Source organism: Archocentrus centrarchus, chromosome 6, assembly GCF_007364275.1.
Source record: "Archocentrus centrarchus isolate MPI-CPG fArcCen1 chromosome 6, fArcCen1, whole genome shotgun sequence".
NCBI lineage: Eukaryota > Metazoa > Chordata > Actinopteri > Cichliformes > Cichlidae > Archocentrus > Archocentrus centrarchus.
Window position 1 is genome coordinate 34142048 of NC_044351.1, and position 16043 is coordinate 34158090.

Sequence of the window (16043 nt, forward strand, 5' to 3'; positions counted from 1 at the left end):
AAAGAGTTTGATTATATTCTCACATGGGTATCCAGCACATTGGCAGCTGAGGTAAACAGTGGACTGTCAGCCTGGCTCACTACAGGTGAACAGAGTCGTTTGTCCCAAGGTGGCCACCGTAATCTGATCTCTACTGACATCTAGTGGTGGGATTTTATACACTTTACATTTAAGCATGATGCATAAAGAGAAAAAATCTGGACTTCAGTCATATCTAAACTCTGGTTACAGCCAAGCCGATAGGCCAACGGAGTGGGGGAGACTGGGGGGACTAGCCACATATTAGCCAGAGAAAACCCTCCTATTCTGGGACTTGTGTGTTCACGGGGCCATATACCACACACAGTGCTTTCTATATCGTTAACACTTTAAAACAGAGGTGCTCAAACTCGGCCCGCGGGCCGCTTCCGGCCCCGCCCCTACTTCCGGTCCGCGAATTGATGTTAAAAAATAACATACAATTTGGCCCTTTAAGTTACTTTTTTGACATTTCGCCTTCCCCTCCAATTAAGAGGGTTAAGCGAAATGTCAAAAAAGTAACTTAAAGGGCCAAATTGTATGTTATTTTTTAACATCAATTCGCGGACCGGAAGTAGGGGCGGGGCCGGAAGCCGAGTTTGGGCAAGCCTGCATTAAAATTTAAACTAGTCTTAAAATCGAATTTTTTTTTTTTTTCACTCCACACTGAAGATTTTGCAGAAGTGAGCAGGAAGGAAACTGTGCAGCTGTTCTAATACTTTTAGCAAAAATGCTAATGCTAGCTGTTAGCTTGCAAGACAACAACAGGAAGAAATAAAACCAAAGCAGTAAACCCACTCACTGGTTTAAGTGGAGGCCTCGATCTGATGAAATCCAGTATCAGTTCGTGGGCATTTCTCTTCACTCTGGTAGGAATGTCACCGTCCACCTGAGAAAGGCAGGAAACGGCGCAGATCTTACTTCCTGGGTGCTGCTTTTGTCAAGATGGATAGAAGCCTAAGAGCAGCTGAAACTGATTAACGACCCCTCTGATACTTACCTGACTACATCAATATCACAGAGGTTTAATGACTTGATGCTAAACTGATTAAAAAGTGTTCCTTTAATTTTTTGAGCAATGTGTAACAGAACATTAGAAATATTACACCTCACTCTCCTATACTCATAATGCATAGAAGTTAAATCAGAATTGTAACAACCAATCACAGTGCACCCTGTAATCCCCTGCTATCTTCAGGAAACTGCAGCTGCTGCAAACAACAGAAGGCTGAGAAAGGCCTTCATTAATATTTGTGTTGTAAGGCTGAATTATGCATCTGCCCGTAGAGAAGGCCTCGAGATGACTCACTGCCATATGTATGCCTGCCATGCAAGATTTTCTTCCTGCAGCAAAGCCAGTTTACTATACATGTGTGGTGCAGTAAGGTGCCTGAAAAAAAGGGAGATGCTTCAAGGTCTTTAGTCTGATTCCTGTCTGCCCTGAGGGCCTAATAAAAAACATATTCTGCAACTAACATTTCAACTGCTTTCAGCACCTACAAAGCAGCTGGAGATGTAACTGCATCAAGTGTCTGCAAGTCACGTAACAGTTTGACAGCTTTCACCATCTACTAGTCTAACAATGCAGCTGTTCTCATTTCTCACCGTTCCAACAGTTCAACTGATTTTAGCTTCTATCCTATTCCAGTGACAGTTTAACTGCTTTCATTGCTTCTAGATTCAACTCATTTCAGCAGCTTTCATGTCTGCATACAGTACAGTGAGCTCTGGGCTCTCACCATGACTTTGCGTAGTTGGAACTTGCGAGCTCGTATGTCCTGCATTAGCATCTCGAACGGTGTGAGGCTGAACTCGGTGGGCAGCGGGTTGAACGGCTGTTCCTGCACCTTCTTCAGCTTCACCCCCTGCCTGAGCTCCTTCATCAGCTGCACCCACAGACGGGCCTGGGATGAAGCAACAACAACACTCATTTGCATGCGTCAGAGCAACAATGTTGCCTTCTACAGTCAAACACATTGCTCTATTGTCCTCCCTGTCACAGAATTCTCATCTCACCCAGTCTCTGTGTTTGAGTGCGTCCAGTTCAGCTGTGGATCTGTCTTCCAGAGATTCCTCTGATGAGATCTTCTTCAGCATCTGGTCAGCAAAAAGCACAAAAACATCTTTTTTTTTGCAGACAGCAGCAGTTTATCCATGACAACTGAAAAAAAATATATATATAAAAAAAGGGAATACATGCTCGCTTCCAGCTATAGCAAGTAAAGCAGGTCTAATTTGAAGATTTTGATTTGTTTTAGATGTTTGAGGACAGTTTGATTTTGCTGTTTTGTTTTATTTGATAAATCTGTGGGTTTAATACATTTGGATGCTTCTGGTCATTTCTTCCCTGAGATAAACTGCTGCAGAGATTCTGGTGACTTTACAAAGAAAAGATGCAAAGTGCTGATAAAATGATACTTTGTAACAAATCTAATTACCCCAAGTTGATTTATAGGAATTCGCTCATAAATGCCATGAAATCAAACATTACATGGCTCCAGCTTGATTGATGTGAACATTTGCTTTTTTGTCCCTGAATTATTTCAATAACTTTCATTTATTTTTTGTCCACAATTCAATTTCACAATGTTTCAAGTATCTACAAGTTCACAATTTGAATCAAATAACATTTTAACTGCTTTCAACATCTACAAGTTTTTTTTTTAATACAGGACTTATTTCTCACAGTATCCCGACAGCATTACTTTTACTTAAGGAAAAAAAAAAATCTATTCATTTTCCAGACTTGTGGTTAAATATTGAATTCATAGGGCAAACGCTGCACTGGCCCTCTACTTTTACTACTTGATACATTAAAATGTATCACGTTTTGGAAACCAGAATTTAAGAATATTGCACTGTGACACTTCAGTCGTGATATTAAGGTTACATTAATGTTAAAGTATCAGTTTGTGTTGGAAAAAAATGATTTTATTTTTTTTTTTAAATGAGAACACCTGAACTGGAAACAAATTATTTCTGTTAAAAACAGCTAATTTGTGAGTGCTAATCAATAAACCATCACTAATGTTAGCTGCCAATATTACACGTGAGTAAATTATGCAGACAGTCCCTCTTTTCTTCTTCTTCATCTTTAGGGGTCGCCACAGCAGATCATCTGCCTCTATCTCACCCTGTCCCCAGGATCCTCCTGTCACACCGACCCTCTTCACTACATCCATGAATCTGTGGTCTTCCTCTTTTCCTCCTACCTGGCAGTTCCAAATTCAGCATTCATCCTAGATCCCTTGTCCAAACCATCTCAGTCTTGCCTCTCTAACTTTGTCCCCAACTGAGCTGTCCATCAGATGTATTTATTTCTAATTTTGTCCATCCTGCTCACTCCCAGTGAACATCTTAGTATCTCCACCTCCATCAGCTCCAGTCTTTCTGTCAGTGCCACTGACTCCAAACCATCCATCAGAGCAGCTCTCACTACCATGTTGTAAACCTTCACTCTTGCTATCCTTTTACAAGTCACCCCGACACTCGTCTCCACCCACTCCACCCTGCCTGCATGCTCTTCTTCACCTCTCTGTCTGTTGCTTTGGATAATTGACCCCAGGCAAACTCCTCTACCTTCACTCCCCCTGCTCCTTGCAGCTTCACTGTTACACCTGTCTCTCTCTCATTCTCACTCACTCACACACACACACACACACACACACACACACACACACACACACACACACACACACACACACACACACACACACACACACACACACACACACACACACACACACACTATTCTGTCCTGCTTCTACTGACTTTCATTCCTCTTTTCTCCAGTGCATACCTCCACCTCTCCAGGCTCTCCTCCACCTGCTCCCTACTTTCACTATAGATCATAATGCCTGCAGACATCATCGTCCACAGAGACGCCTGCCTGACATCATCTGTCAGCCTGTCCTTCACCACTGCAATAAGAAGGGGCTCAGAGCCGATCCCTGATATAATCCCACCCACCATTATGTAGACAGCTGTAGCTTTCATTTATTGCACATTTCTGCAGTATTTTTAGGCTACTTGTGGATGATATCAGCGTTTTTTAACCAGTTTGTTTTCATTAACACTGTGTGACATCATGAGCCAGAGGAAGGATCGCAGTGACATCAGAGACAGGGCACAGAGAGCAGGTGACATGAAGGTGAGCATGAAGGTGGCAGTGAGGGAAACAGACCTGGCTCCAGGCAGTGTTAAATCTGTGACTACAGTGTTGATTTAGAGTCATTTATTTACATGCAGATAAATGAATTACTTAAAGTTTATCTGCACAAATAATGATTTTATTTTGGCGATAAATCCAAGACAAGTGCGCTGACAATCTATGACTCTGGGCTGGAGGGTCTTTGTCGCATCTGGATGTTCATCTGTTAGAATGACAGTGTCAGTCTACCATCTGCATGTATTCATGTAAACAGCTTCCTGCACCATGTTTCTGCTCCATATACAAGCATAAACACTGCAGTGACACAACGAGAGTCAGATTTAAGGTTCAGTTCTTGGAGGAAACTGTGGAGGCGGCTTCTTCAGTCATTTATTGGTCTCCGGTCTGTAAGATGTAAACAGGAATATTAATGGAGCAGATTTGTAAGAATTTCAGATTCAGAGGGCGCGCACTGCTCGGTGCACTCCACTGAAGCCCACACTGCTCTCTCTCCCTGCACAATTGTTTAAGGTCTAATCTGAGACTGCGTTAAGCTGCTGAGTTTCCAGAAAGTCTGCATACCCTATAAATAAAAAATAATTAGACAATGAAGAGATCACCCGGCGTACCTCTTTTGCATCTCTGATCCTGATGAGGAAGGTCTGCAGCTCCAGGGTCTCAACAAACAGAGCCCTGCAGACGGCCTGGTAATGCTCCGGAGCCAGACCAGGGTTGGCAAGCCGAGACGCACACAGCGCCATCACCTGGTGGAACGTACACACGGGCCTTATCGCTCCATCCTGGTCCTCCTCTTCCTCCACCTCCTCCTCTTCTTCCTGTCCACTGTAGCCCTCATCTGTTGTACCGTTTCCGGTGGCGCTGTAGCCTCCTCCGCTCTGGTCCCCTGCCGCCATGCGCTCGATGAGGCGCTCCAGCTGCGGGCTCAGCTCCCGCTCCTCGCTGTCGTCCAGCCCCCAGTCCAGGGCTCGGTAGATAGCCACACCGAGCGACTGGACCAGCTGGAGGGATGAATGAGGAGAAGAGGAACCACAACAAGGCAGCTGTTCACAGTATTATCAACGACTATTTTCCAGATCCAGACAAAACACCCAACTTCACTCAGATAATATTTGAAGCATAAAAGACTCCCTGAATTTCCCCCAAAGTTTTCTTCAACAATGTTCTTGTGGTAAATTTGTGTTTGTTTATTCATCTCCAGAATGTGTAATGAAAGCAGACACAGTATTATACTGGACGAAAATCAGAAGGCCACTGAAGCCAGACACAGCGATACAGAAGAGTCTGTTTGGCCTATTGCACCAGCAGGACAACACCTAGGTGTCAGGTTTAGTGTGGGACATAATGTTAATGTTAACCGTCTGATCATTTAAAATCAGAGCAGCAACACTGAGAGGACAAAAGGTAAAATAACTCCCCTCTGCTTTCCTGTGTGCTTGTTCTTTCTTGTAAGTCTCCAGTTCTGCTGGAGGTTTCTTCCTGTTAACACGGAGTTTCTCCTTCCTACTCTCGCCAAGTGCTTGCTCACAGGGAATTGAATTATATTGTTGCAGCAACTCTGAGCCCAAGGACGAGGAACAATAAAGTACATCTGTGAGATACCGGACAACAGCTTAAGTCTGGAGTCTCTTTCTCACCTGGCACTCAGCAGTAGGAGGAAGAGGAGGCCCGTCAGTGTCATCTGAAGAGAAAAGAAAAAAAAAGACCAAACTAATCAAACCATACAGACTTACAAAAGTGTAATTTCCAGATTTTTATTATATTTAACAAGGTTATGATTTAGCAGTGTCTCACATCTACTCCCCCCCCATCTCCAAATAGCAGAAATAAAAGGCCTTTTAAGATTTAATATTAATTTATACAGTTTTAACCATCTGAAAAAGTTTCATTTCCAGACATGCTGCTAAAATATATAAAGTAAATCACATGTACAAAGTTGTAATATACAGTAAACTAAATGTTACCTCATTAATGTAAAAAACTTGAAAAGTTTCCAAAAACCAGCAGAGAAAATAAACCAGTCTGTATGAATATCCTTTTAAATCCAGTGAAGGCCCATTAAGGCCTTCTGTCCTAATTCTACTGTGTCGCGGGTTTGATATGATTTTATGCAATTACACCCCCCCCTCCTCTCTCTTTTGGGCTGGTGTCCCATTTTTGAGCTTTAATTATTGAGCTTCACTTTCAAAACCTTCATCCGTTCTAAGATTTGTTCTGAGCAGTTTGCAGCTCAAGTTTTTGTGTTTTTTTCCTCCGCCTGCAGATGCAGCCTGTCCCAAAACACAGATTTTATCATTTAAATTAGTTTTACATTAATTTGAATATTCTGGAACCTCCTTAAGGCACAAACCAGTATTACTGAAGGTTTTTCTTTCCAGTATAAATATTTGAACCCACTCTCTGCTGTAAGATTAGGATGATTGAACTCTTTCTGCAGCAGTTTTTCACCCTTTTCACTTCCATTTAATGTTTATCACTTGTCATCTAGAACACAACAGCTATAGTTATTAAATTCATTAAAGCAATTTGCACCTGTGCCTGCTTCACTGTGGTCTGATATGTTGAGACTACAGCGTCCCAAAGATTGATTACAAAACACGCCTGACTCAGAGCTCCAACTGTTCTCCTCAGACTACATTAATGTGGAGAACCCAGTGAAAAATATCAATTCATTACCAAGATTAAAAAAAGAATATTAATCACAATAATGAAAGGAAATTCAAGTATTAAGAAATGTCTACTCATATTTTCTCTTCCCACTGACAAGATGATCCACTTGAACTGCCGTCGTTATCGAGGATTTCAGCACCTTTCAGTAAAATTAATGATAATCCTAAAATTTGGAAATACAGCACCACCCAAAATAAAGACACAACCACTGCAAACTGAGTTCCACTACAGCCTTAATTTTATCTAATTATCTTTATTTAATAACATAAGCCCAGTAATACAGCAGCACAACATTCCCATAGGGGTTTATCCAGTTTTTGAAAGTTTAAAAATGTAAAAACCTTTCAAACAAGTGGAAAATGCAGCAGTATTTTACATGATGATCTCCAGTCAGTTAGGTTGGTTGTCCAGTGTGTGTCACTATGAATGGAGGATGGTATTACCTCTTTATCTTTGATAAAGGATGGTCCAGTGTCTCCTCTGCTAAAGGACATAATAAAGGAAGCACCTTTCCAAATTCAGTTGGAAACTATCCTAAACTGGGTCAGTATTACTAAGAATGCTATAGCTTCAAGTTTCTTACAAAGAAAGAAACAAACAAACAAACATCATCTTCTAAACATGGTGTCAAACCAGATACTTACTTTGGATGGCATTACTTTGACCTCCAGTAACACAGAGAAATCTTGGAGTCATTTTTGACCAGGATATGTCCTTCAATGCACATATTAAACAAATATGGAGGACTGCTCTTTTGAATTTGTGCAATATTTCTAAAATTAGAAACATCCTTTCTCAGAGTGATGCTGAAAAGTTAATTCATGCATTTATTACTTCTAGGCTGGACTATTGTAATTCATTATTATCAGGCTGTCCTAAAAGCTTTCTGAAAAGCCTTCAGCTGATCCAAAATGCTGCAGCTAGAGTACTGACAGGGACTAGAAAGAGAGAGCAGATTTCTCCCATATTGGCTTCTCTTCATTGGCTCCCTGTTAAATCTAGAATAGAATTTAAAATTATTTTCCTCCTCACTTTAATAATCAGGCCCCATCTTATCTCAAAGACCTCATAGTCCCATATCACCCCAACAGAGCACTTCACTCTCAGACTGCTGGCTTACTTGTGGTTCCTAGGATACTTAAGAGTAGAATGGGAGGCAGAGCCTTCAGCTTTCAGGCCCCTCTTCTGTGGCACCAGCTCCCAGGTGAGGTTACTACTGTTGTGATTTGGCACTATATAAATAAAACTTAACTGAATTGATTAAGGCTGAGTCTAATGGGAAACTTAATAAAACAAAATAAAAACACTAACCAACCCTGATAGCAGCAGTCGTTTACCCCTGGAGCATTTAAGCAGGTGACCAGACTTCCCAGGCATTTTAGGGCCTACACCCTGCTGAGGTGAGTCTGCAATTATTATACAATAGTTGAACACAGTAATTTCCACAAAAAAAAAAAACTGGCTAAGAAGACTGTTTATGAGCCTAAAATGTAGGAGTGAGTGGTTTGTACGTTTTCTTTATTTCAAAGTCTTTTGATTTGAGTTTTATTTCCAGCATGCGAATAAAAAATGACTTCTCCTCTGTGCCTACAAAACGCATTGTAAACAAGAATAAGGACCGTGAACCAACAGGATGCCACTCAATTTACATGCTTCAAAAAAAGGTCTTTAAAGAGTTGAATTAAAAGAAATATTCTAAATGGCTGATCTGGAGACTGAAAACCTCTCTTTTTAGGCCTGTTTCAAGGTAAGGCCTCTTAATCTAAGGAGGCATTACAAAATAAATCCATTAACAATCTTTAACTTCAATTTTTGACAATTCATTCATTAAAAGAAGCAATAAATGCTTACATTTAGATTTTTATGTTAGTTCTAGCCATTCTTGCTTAACCTAATGGGTTGAAAGACCATATTGATCGAGTGGAAACAATATTTCTGTTGTTTGTGGTTTAAAAAAGCAGCTTTTATCAAAGTGAATATTTTAGGAAATCATGTTTTAAGTCAAGCTTGTGAGTTGCCAGAAAATATTAAAGTGGCAACCAACAGTTTTTCAGCTTTTTTTATAAATCAAATGTCAGTAATTAACAGGAGGCTTTGTGGCGTTTCCTTTGCAGTGTCGTGTGGATGTGTTGGAGGGAGTCAGCATGCCACAGCATCCTCTAATGTCACCAACAAAGAGCTGAGACTGTGACGTGAACCTCAGACAGACAGAGTTTCTCTGTTTCCCTCAGTGAACATAGACGCAGCTTCCATTTGCAACAATAGAAGCTCCATTGTGGTGCACACCCCACACCCCCGCCTACCCACGGGGGTGAGACGATAACACGAAGCCCAGCAAACCCGTCAGACAGGTTCACGTAATGCTCGACCGGGTCATGAAGTGTAACCAGTGATACCTCCGTCAGTTTCCCACAGTAAACACAAAGGGGAGAGAACCGTGCATTAAAATCTCTTCCAGCTTAGATTCAGGGAAACACAATAACCCAGTTAGCCACATGGATACAGCAGAGATGGGACGTTACAAATTCTCCCGTCTGAACTGGAGTGTGTTTCTAAATGGCAACAATCACCATAAAATAACCAGTTTCCTCCCACGTTCACCTGAACAGATTTAACTGCTTTTACAGCTACAAGTTCATGTTAGTGTTAATGGCCACAACATGACAGCTGAAAAATAAGAGCATCAGTCTTCAGCTACGCCAGCGGCTCTGTGAGCTGATTTAAAAGCTCGTTATAAAGAAAACCCAACTCATGTGTTTATGTTCATCTTCAACTGTTGCTGGCAAAACAGAAAAAAAAATACAGTAAATTACAAAGAAGATCAAGTTCAATATCATTTTCTTTGGATTTTACATTTTTAAGTTTTGTTTCATTTCTCACCATGAAACTTGGACTGGAACTTATTGCAGCTTTCCACTGCAAGTCTCATTCACCCAGTCTCTCACACACACACACACACACACACACACACACACACACACACACACACTATCCTGATCATTTTCCAGTTAACCAGTACAACTATTGGATCATGCTTTGTTGTCTAACTGCCAAAAGGTGAAGCCACAGTGTTCCTTCTCATTAGCTGTGAGTCACACAGTTTCTTAGGTTCTCATGGATAATGATGAAAAACATTTCTTAAAAAAAAAAAAAAAAAAAAAGGCCTGATACCCCTACTCCCAGTCACGTACTCTGAGACATGTACACACACACACACACACACACACACACACACACACACACACACACACACACGGACTTTGCTATCTGTTGCCATGGAAATAAGGTCTGAGAGACCAAATTCAAAAGAAACCACAAAATAAGGGAAGGAAAGCTGGGTTAGGAATCAGTCAATAAATGAATACATGAGTTTTTTTTTTTTTTAAAAAGGAGAAAAACATGAAGATGTGTAGCTGTAGTCTGGAAAAACAAAACCAAACTACCCACCACAAATCTGTTATCCAATGAGTAAAAGACAATAGAATCTCTACACGTGGCTTCGATAACCCTCAGTTTTTTTACACGCTGGTCAGCTCAGGAGCAGAGCTGTTAGCTGCAGAGGTTACTGACCGGGCCTCACATCTTTATCTCCCAGTCTGAATAGCTATCGAGATATTTACTGTGGAGCTGTTAAAGTCAGACGTAAAGCTTTTCTTAGAGCACCACTGGACAAAAAAGCCACAGACTGTACACAAATGATGGATGGAGCCACGTGACATCACTCAGTGTGTTTGGACACGTCAGCGTTTTAGCTTCACATTGATTTTTTTTTGAGGGGACAAGAAATAACCATATGTGATCAAGAGGGTGGTGTGATAAACTTTAACAGTGCAGCACACAGACGCACATAGATGCTAATTAGTGCCAAGTACCCGTCCAATAAAATACCAGAATTTCACTCAAAAACTGAAGCACCAACTGGCCACTAGCAGAACTTTCCACACGGTCCACTTTGTTTATGACCAAGATTCCTCTAAGCCGTCCAACAAAGACACCGTCAGGTGTGGCACTCAGGTGTCCTTTGTACTTTTCAAATCATTATAAGTGCATTTATTGCAGAGCAATAACCAAGATGAGGCAATCAAGTCAACCCAACTCAGCTTCATTTATATAGCCCCATTATAAATCAAATAAGCAACACTACATATACATGAAGAACTGACGTTAGTATCAGGTGCATGCTCTGTGAACCGACTGCTAAAATCTCTGAAGGAGCAGAGTGAGGGCTGTAACGGGACCTCCAGGTGTCTCATGTTTCAGCAGCCTGCGGTCAGGAAGCTAAAAACTACCTTTTGTGTCTCTTCTTGAAAAGTGCAGTTAAAGATTTGGGTGGTGCAACCTTTTTATCTGACAGGAGCAATGTGAGTCTGGACTTTGACTTCCAGCCATCCTTAAGTGCACTTCCCTGTTAGCCTCACCCGTTTGCCTGGCCCTGAAATGTCTTTCAGCACCCACCTGATGAGGAATTCCCGCAGAGCCGGCCAGGCTGCCCGATTATCCTTCAGACTGCATGCAATGCAGAAGAAGCAGGAAAGAGGACACTGAGAAGTCAGGAGCCTTTATGCAACTCAAGCAGCTCCCAAAAGTAGTATTTCCAATAATATTTGGAAAAAAATGTATTTGTTTTTAGGTGGGGATTTTCGTTAGGTCGAACGTTTACAAACACTCGTCATAGACGGTGATTTCTGTGAGCCATTCTTTTTCTGATGCTGAACAACACATATTTTCACATATTTATTTTGGACTTTCTGAAATAAAGATGGGGTCAAAATTATGTGCACAGCGTCAAAAATGGACATACACCATCATGACTGACTACAGATGGTAGCTAGTTTAGTTATTTAGAAGTGGGTCATTCCATCTCACAGTCACCACGTTTTTAGAAATTTTCTGCTCAACCGTCTCCGATTTGCCTAAAAATTTTAACGGTCCAAAGTTTGGACATATATACTGATTGCTGTGGGATTTCAGCTTAATATCAAATACTTGGATATATTTATTTTTTTAAAAATGGTCATCTGACAAACTTCCAGCATGTTTTTTCACACTTTTTTCGAACAGGAATATCAGGTTGTTTTTTTTCCATATTTTAAACTAGTCTACACGCAGACATTTGTTGATGTATGTGTCCCAAATTACAGACCCTGATTCAACTTTTACGGCAAGAAAGACCAGTGAAAATTTCAGGCTTTTTATTTAATGGTTTGAGATATTTGGAGGTGGTTGAGCAGAAAGGCGTCTAAAAATCTGATGATTTGAGATGGAATGAACTAAAGGTCACTATCTCCAAGGTCTGAAAAAGGCCTAAACTGTCACCCTTGGCTGAGGGGAAGCTGGTTCAGGCCTGCCAAGAACTGGAAGCTGCTGGAACATCAGCGTCTCCATCTACTGAGCCTAAGAAAACTACACAGTCAAGCACGGCGGTGGTAGGATCGTGCTCGGGGCTGGCAGGAAGAAGACTATCTCAGAAGTGTTTTAACAGGACCCCAAACACACATTAAAGCTAGCTAAAACAAGCTAACAGTAAATGTTTGGAGTGGCTTTTCTAAAGTCCTGAATGCAAACCTATCAAATGTTGGTGGCCTGTGCTAAAAGTGGATCGATTGAGTCTCAGTACTGCTTAAAAATGGGGTCAAGAATCCAACGAGAATTCAGCCAGAAGCTTGTCTGTGGTTACCAAAAGCTTCTGGTCAGTTGTGCACTCATCCCCAGAGAAGAGTTGACAGAAATTAATGAAGCCCTGATACTGCAATGACAATCAGTCCATGCAGACCATTTACCAAAAACATTGTCATCTTCTTGCTACTCAATTCAAAAGGATCTCCAAGCTGTGACTAAAATATCTGCCAGCTTCATTATAAAAAGCCAAACAAGGATTTTCCACCCAAACTACGGAGCTCTCTCCAACACGTCGGCATCAACTGTGTTCCAGATGGCAGCTGGTTCATGAAGGCTCCTCATTTATTGGGAAAATAACATTTCATCCTGACATCAGCATGCTGCAGTACCACGAATCAGTTCATGTCAGCACAATAGCTTATCTCATGTTCACCGATAGGAGCCATCACTGATGTTTCTAACTAAGGTTGAGGACAGGAGGGTCTGGCTCTCTCTGGACTGTAGGATTTAAATTTTCCTCTCAGAGTGAATCTGCAGCACATCAGTGAGGACGTTTTCCTGTTGCAGACTCAGTGTCTCAGTTTTTTTTTTTTTTTTTTTTTTACACTGGGTGTATGTTTACATTAAAATGCTGCGTAGCACAACTTTGGTCTCGTCTCACATTAACCTCCTCCTCTGCAGATTGCTGCACTACCTGATGCAGTTTAGATTTCCAGGAAATAGTTATTTGAGACAGCTGAGGCCATCTGCTGTGAATGCTAATGTTATGGTACATTTATATCTCCCACACAGAGAAGCACATAAAACTGACTATCAAGGCAGAGCAGTTTAGAGACAATGCTCTCCATCTCACTCATTTTTCTTCTGACTGGCAGAAATCTGATTCATCAAATTCAGGTACGTTTCCGTGAGATTTCACCAGTTTTTTCCTGTCTCAAGGTAAACGAGCTAGGTGCAGTAGTATGAGTTGAAGCAGCATTTGCTATGATCCTGTCAGCTGCTAAAAAGTTAAAAAGCTCCAGAACAGCATGGAGATGTTCAACTACAAACTACAAGAAGTCTGGATTTGAAAGAGTGGCATTTTATTTATTTTTCCTAACAAAACCACTCATAATAATGTTTCAAAAAAGGTAGGACAGGAAAAACTATGGAAATGTGTTTAATGCATAAAAAACCCTCAAAGTTAATGACATTTGTTAACTATATATAAAAAGGGGGTCCCAGGCAGGCTGAGTCTTTCAGAAGTAAAGATGGGGAAGGGTTTACCCCTCTGTGTGAGTAAATCATCCAACATTTTAGTGTTAATGTCACTCAGTGTACAACTGCAAAGAATCTGGGAATTTTATAATCTGCAGTTCATGATTCACTTTCAGTTTTCAGAATCTCTACAGCAGAGACAAGGTTGGGCCCTCAGATAGCACTGCATTAAAAACATAAATGATTCTGTGAGGAAATCACCACATAGGCCATCCATCCATCCATCCATCCACCCAACCACCCAACCACCCAACCAACCAACTCACCCACCCACCCAACCACCCAACCAACCCATCTATATACTGAGCCAGCTGAAACCAACGCAGTGACTGGAGGTAGTCTGTAAATGAAAGAGAAAAATGGTTCCAACATATCAAATCTATCATAAACTTTTCAAAATGTATTTCTAAAGATAAATGTAATGGATATAAACAGCTAAAATATCTCAAAGTATGAACTGACATTTATACACAAGTCATGAACAGCAGGCTGAAATTTAGCTGAAAGTAAATAAATAAAATAATGAATATCTAACAAGCTAAAAGCAAAGAGTAAATTACTGAAATTAGACCTGCAGCAATTATCCATCAAACTAAAACCAAACAGTTAATCAAAGGGGTCAGGTGACTGTCGTAACAAGTAATGGAGATGGTACTATAATGCTCTGCTGCTTCAAGGTCAGTAAAACCTTCCTTATTTGAAGGCCCAGTGTTACAAAAGGAAAAAATAATAAGTAATTATTGGAAATAATACTGAAGTTTGGACCTCAGATGGTACAGTATCCTGTTCTGGAATGAATATGGTCACAAATGGCCTGTAGCCAACTAGCTGCATTAATAATGCAGACAGACTCACTACAATAAACTCACTTCATGCTGGTTTAGGGATCTGCATCCTTGCTGTGATGTGGACTGTGTTTACTTATGGATCAGCAGAGCATAAACCAGCACAGGCTGCAAGGACAAACAGCTCTCAGTTAATGGGAGCTAAACATCTCCTCAGTGAGGCCTGAGGATTCACGGTCCCAGCAAAAAGGCTTTGCAACTGTTAATGTACTCCACCAGGATCTTCCAGCACAACCACTGTGTTGTGGAAATTTTAGTGCATTGAATTAAAAAAAAAAAAAAAAAAAAGAGTCTACTGCCATAGTTGTCTTTAGAAAATGTATTCTTGGAAGAAGGAATTCGGTCGATACAGAGCACGCAGCGATGCAGGAATTCAGAGACACAAAGGAGACAGACCTCACTTATACAAACTCTTACTTCCAGCCATCCTATACAAGTCACACACAGTTCAGAAAGATAGTTTGGTCAAACAGGTCTCACTGGTGTTAGAGACAGAGGTACCAGAACAGATACCAGAACTCCCTCTGTCAGGGAGGTCCCACATGCCTGCATCTCTACTACATGCAGGGTCAAGAGGTCAAACACCATAAAGTATGAGAAAGAAAAAACCTCAACCCGTAGACATAACAAAATAATCCTCCACACCTGTAAAATGTGAATAAAAACAGAATGCAACACTTTTGAGATCTCATAAAGCCAAATTTAATCCAAAATAGAACAGGTTTAAGCTGAGTAATTGTATCATTTTAATTTTGAATTTAATTGCAGCAACATGTCTCAAAAGTTGGGACTGTGTTTCCCTCTGTGCAACATCCGCTCTTCTTTTAACAACAGTCCGTAAACATCTGGGAACTGAGGAGAGCAGTTGCTGGGCTTCTGGGAGAGGAATGCTATCCCATTTTTATCTGATAGAGGATTCTAGCTGCTCAACAGTCCTGGGGGGGCTTCTCTGTCATATTTTTCCCTTCACGATGCTCCAAATGTTTCCAGTTGGTGACTGCAGGCAGACGTGCTGTTGGAGTAGATGCAGGTTAGCATCGTCCTGCTGAAAGACCTTCCCTGAAAAGGACGTCATCTGGACGGGAGCACATGTTGCTCTAAAATTTGTCCATACCTTTCAGCACTGATGGAGCCTTTTCAGATGTGTAAGCTGCCAATTCCACAGGCACTCCCATACCACCAGAAATGGAGTGCTGATGAGCCGGATGGTCATCCATGCTTTCCAAAAACAATTTCAAATTTGGTCTGACTGCAGAACAGCTTTCCATTTTAAGTGAGCTTTGGCCCAGAGAAGACAGCAGCCTCCCTGGATCATGTTTGCATCCAGCTTCTTCTTTGCATGATGGAGCTTTAAACCTGCATTAGTGGCTGTCACGGTGAGCTGTGTTCACAGACTAATTTCTGGAAGTGCTCTTGAGCCTGTTCAGTGATTTCCATGACAGAATCGTGGCCGTTTTTAATGCAGT

General features: G+C 41.2%; 1 protein-coding gene across 2 annotated transcripts in view; it reads right to left on the minus strand.

The window, feature by feature from the left end:
• spire2 (spire-type actin nucleation factor 2) overlaps positions 1-16043 on the minus strand; it is a 34067-nt gene that overhangs the window by 14831 nt on the left and 3193 nt on the right. For both annotated transcript variants that reach the window (XM_030731924.1, XM_030731923.1), the window contains exons 2-6: positions 5824-5867; positions 4798-5187; positions 2035-2115; positions 1758-1922; positions 821-907 (exon numbers count right to left, since the gene is read on the minus strand). In XM_030731924.1, the coding sequence (XP_030587784.1) occupies positions 821-907; positions 1758-1922; positions 2035-2115; positions 4798-5187; positions 5824-5867 (767 nt within the window). The remainder of the gene's footprint in view (positions 1-820; positions 908-1757; positions 1923-2034; positions 2116-4797; positions 5188-5823; positions 5868-16043) is intronic.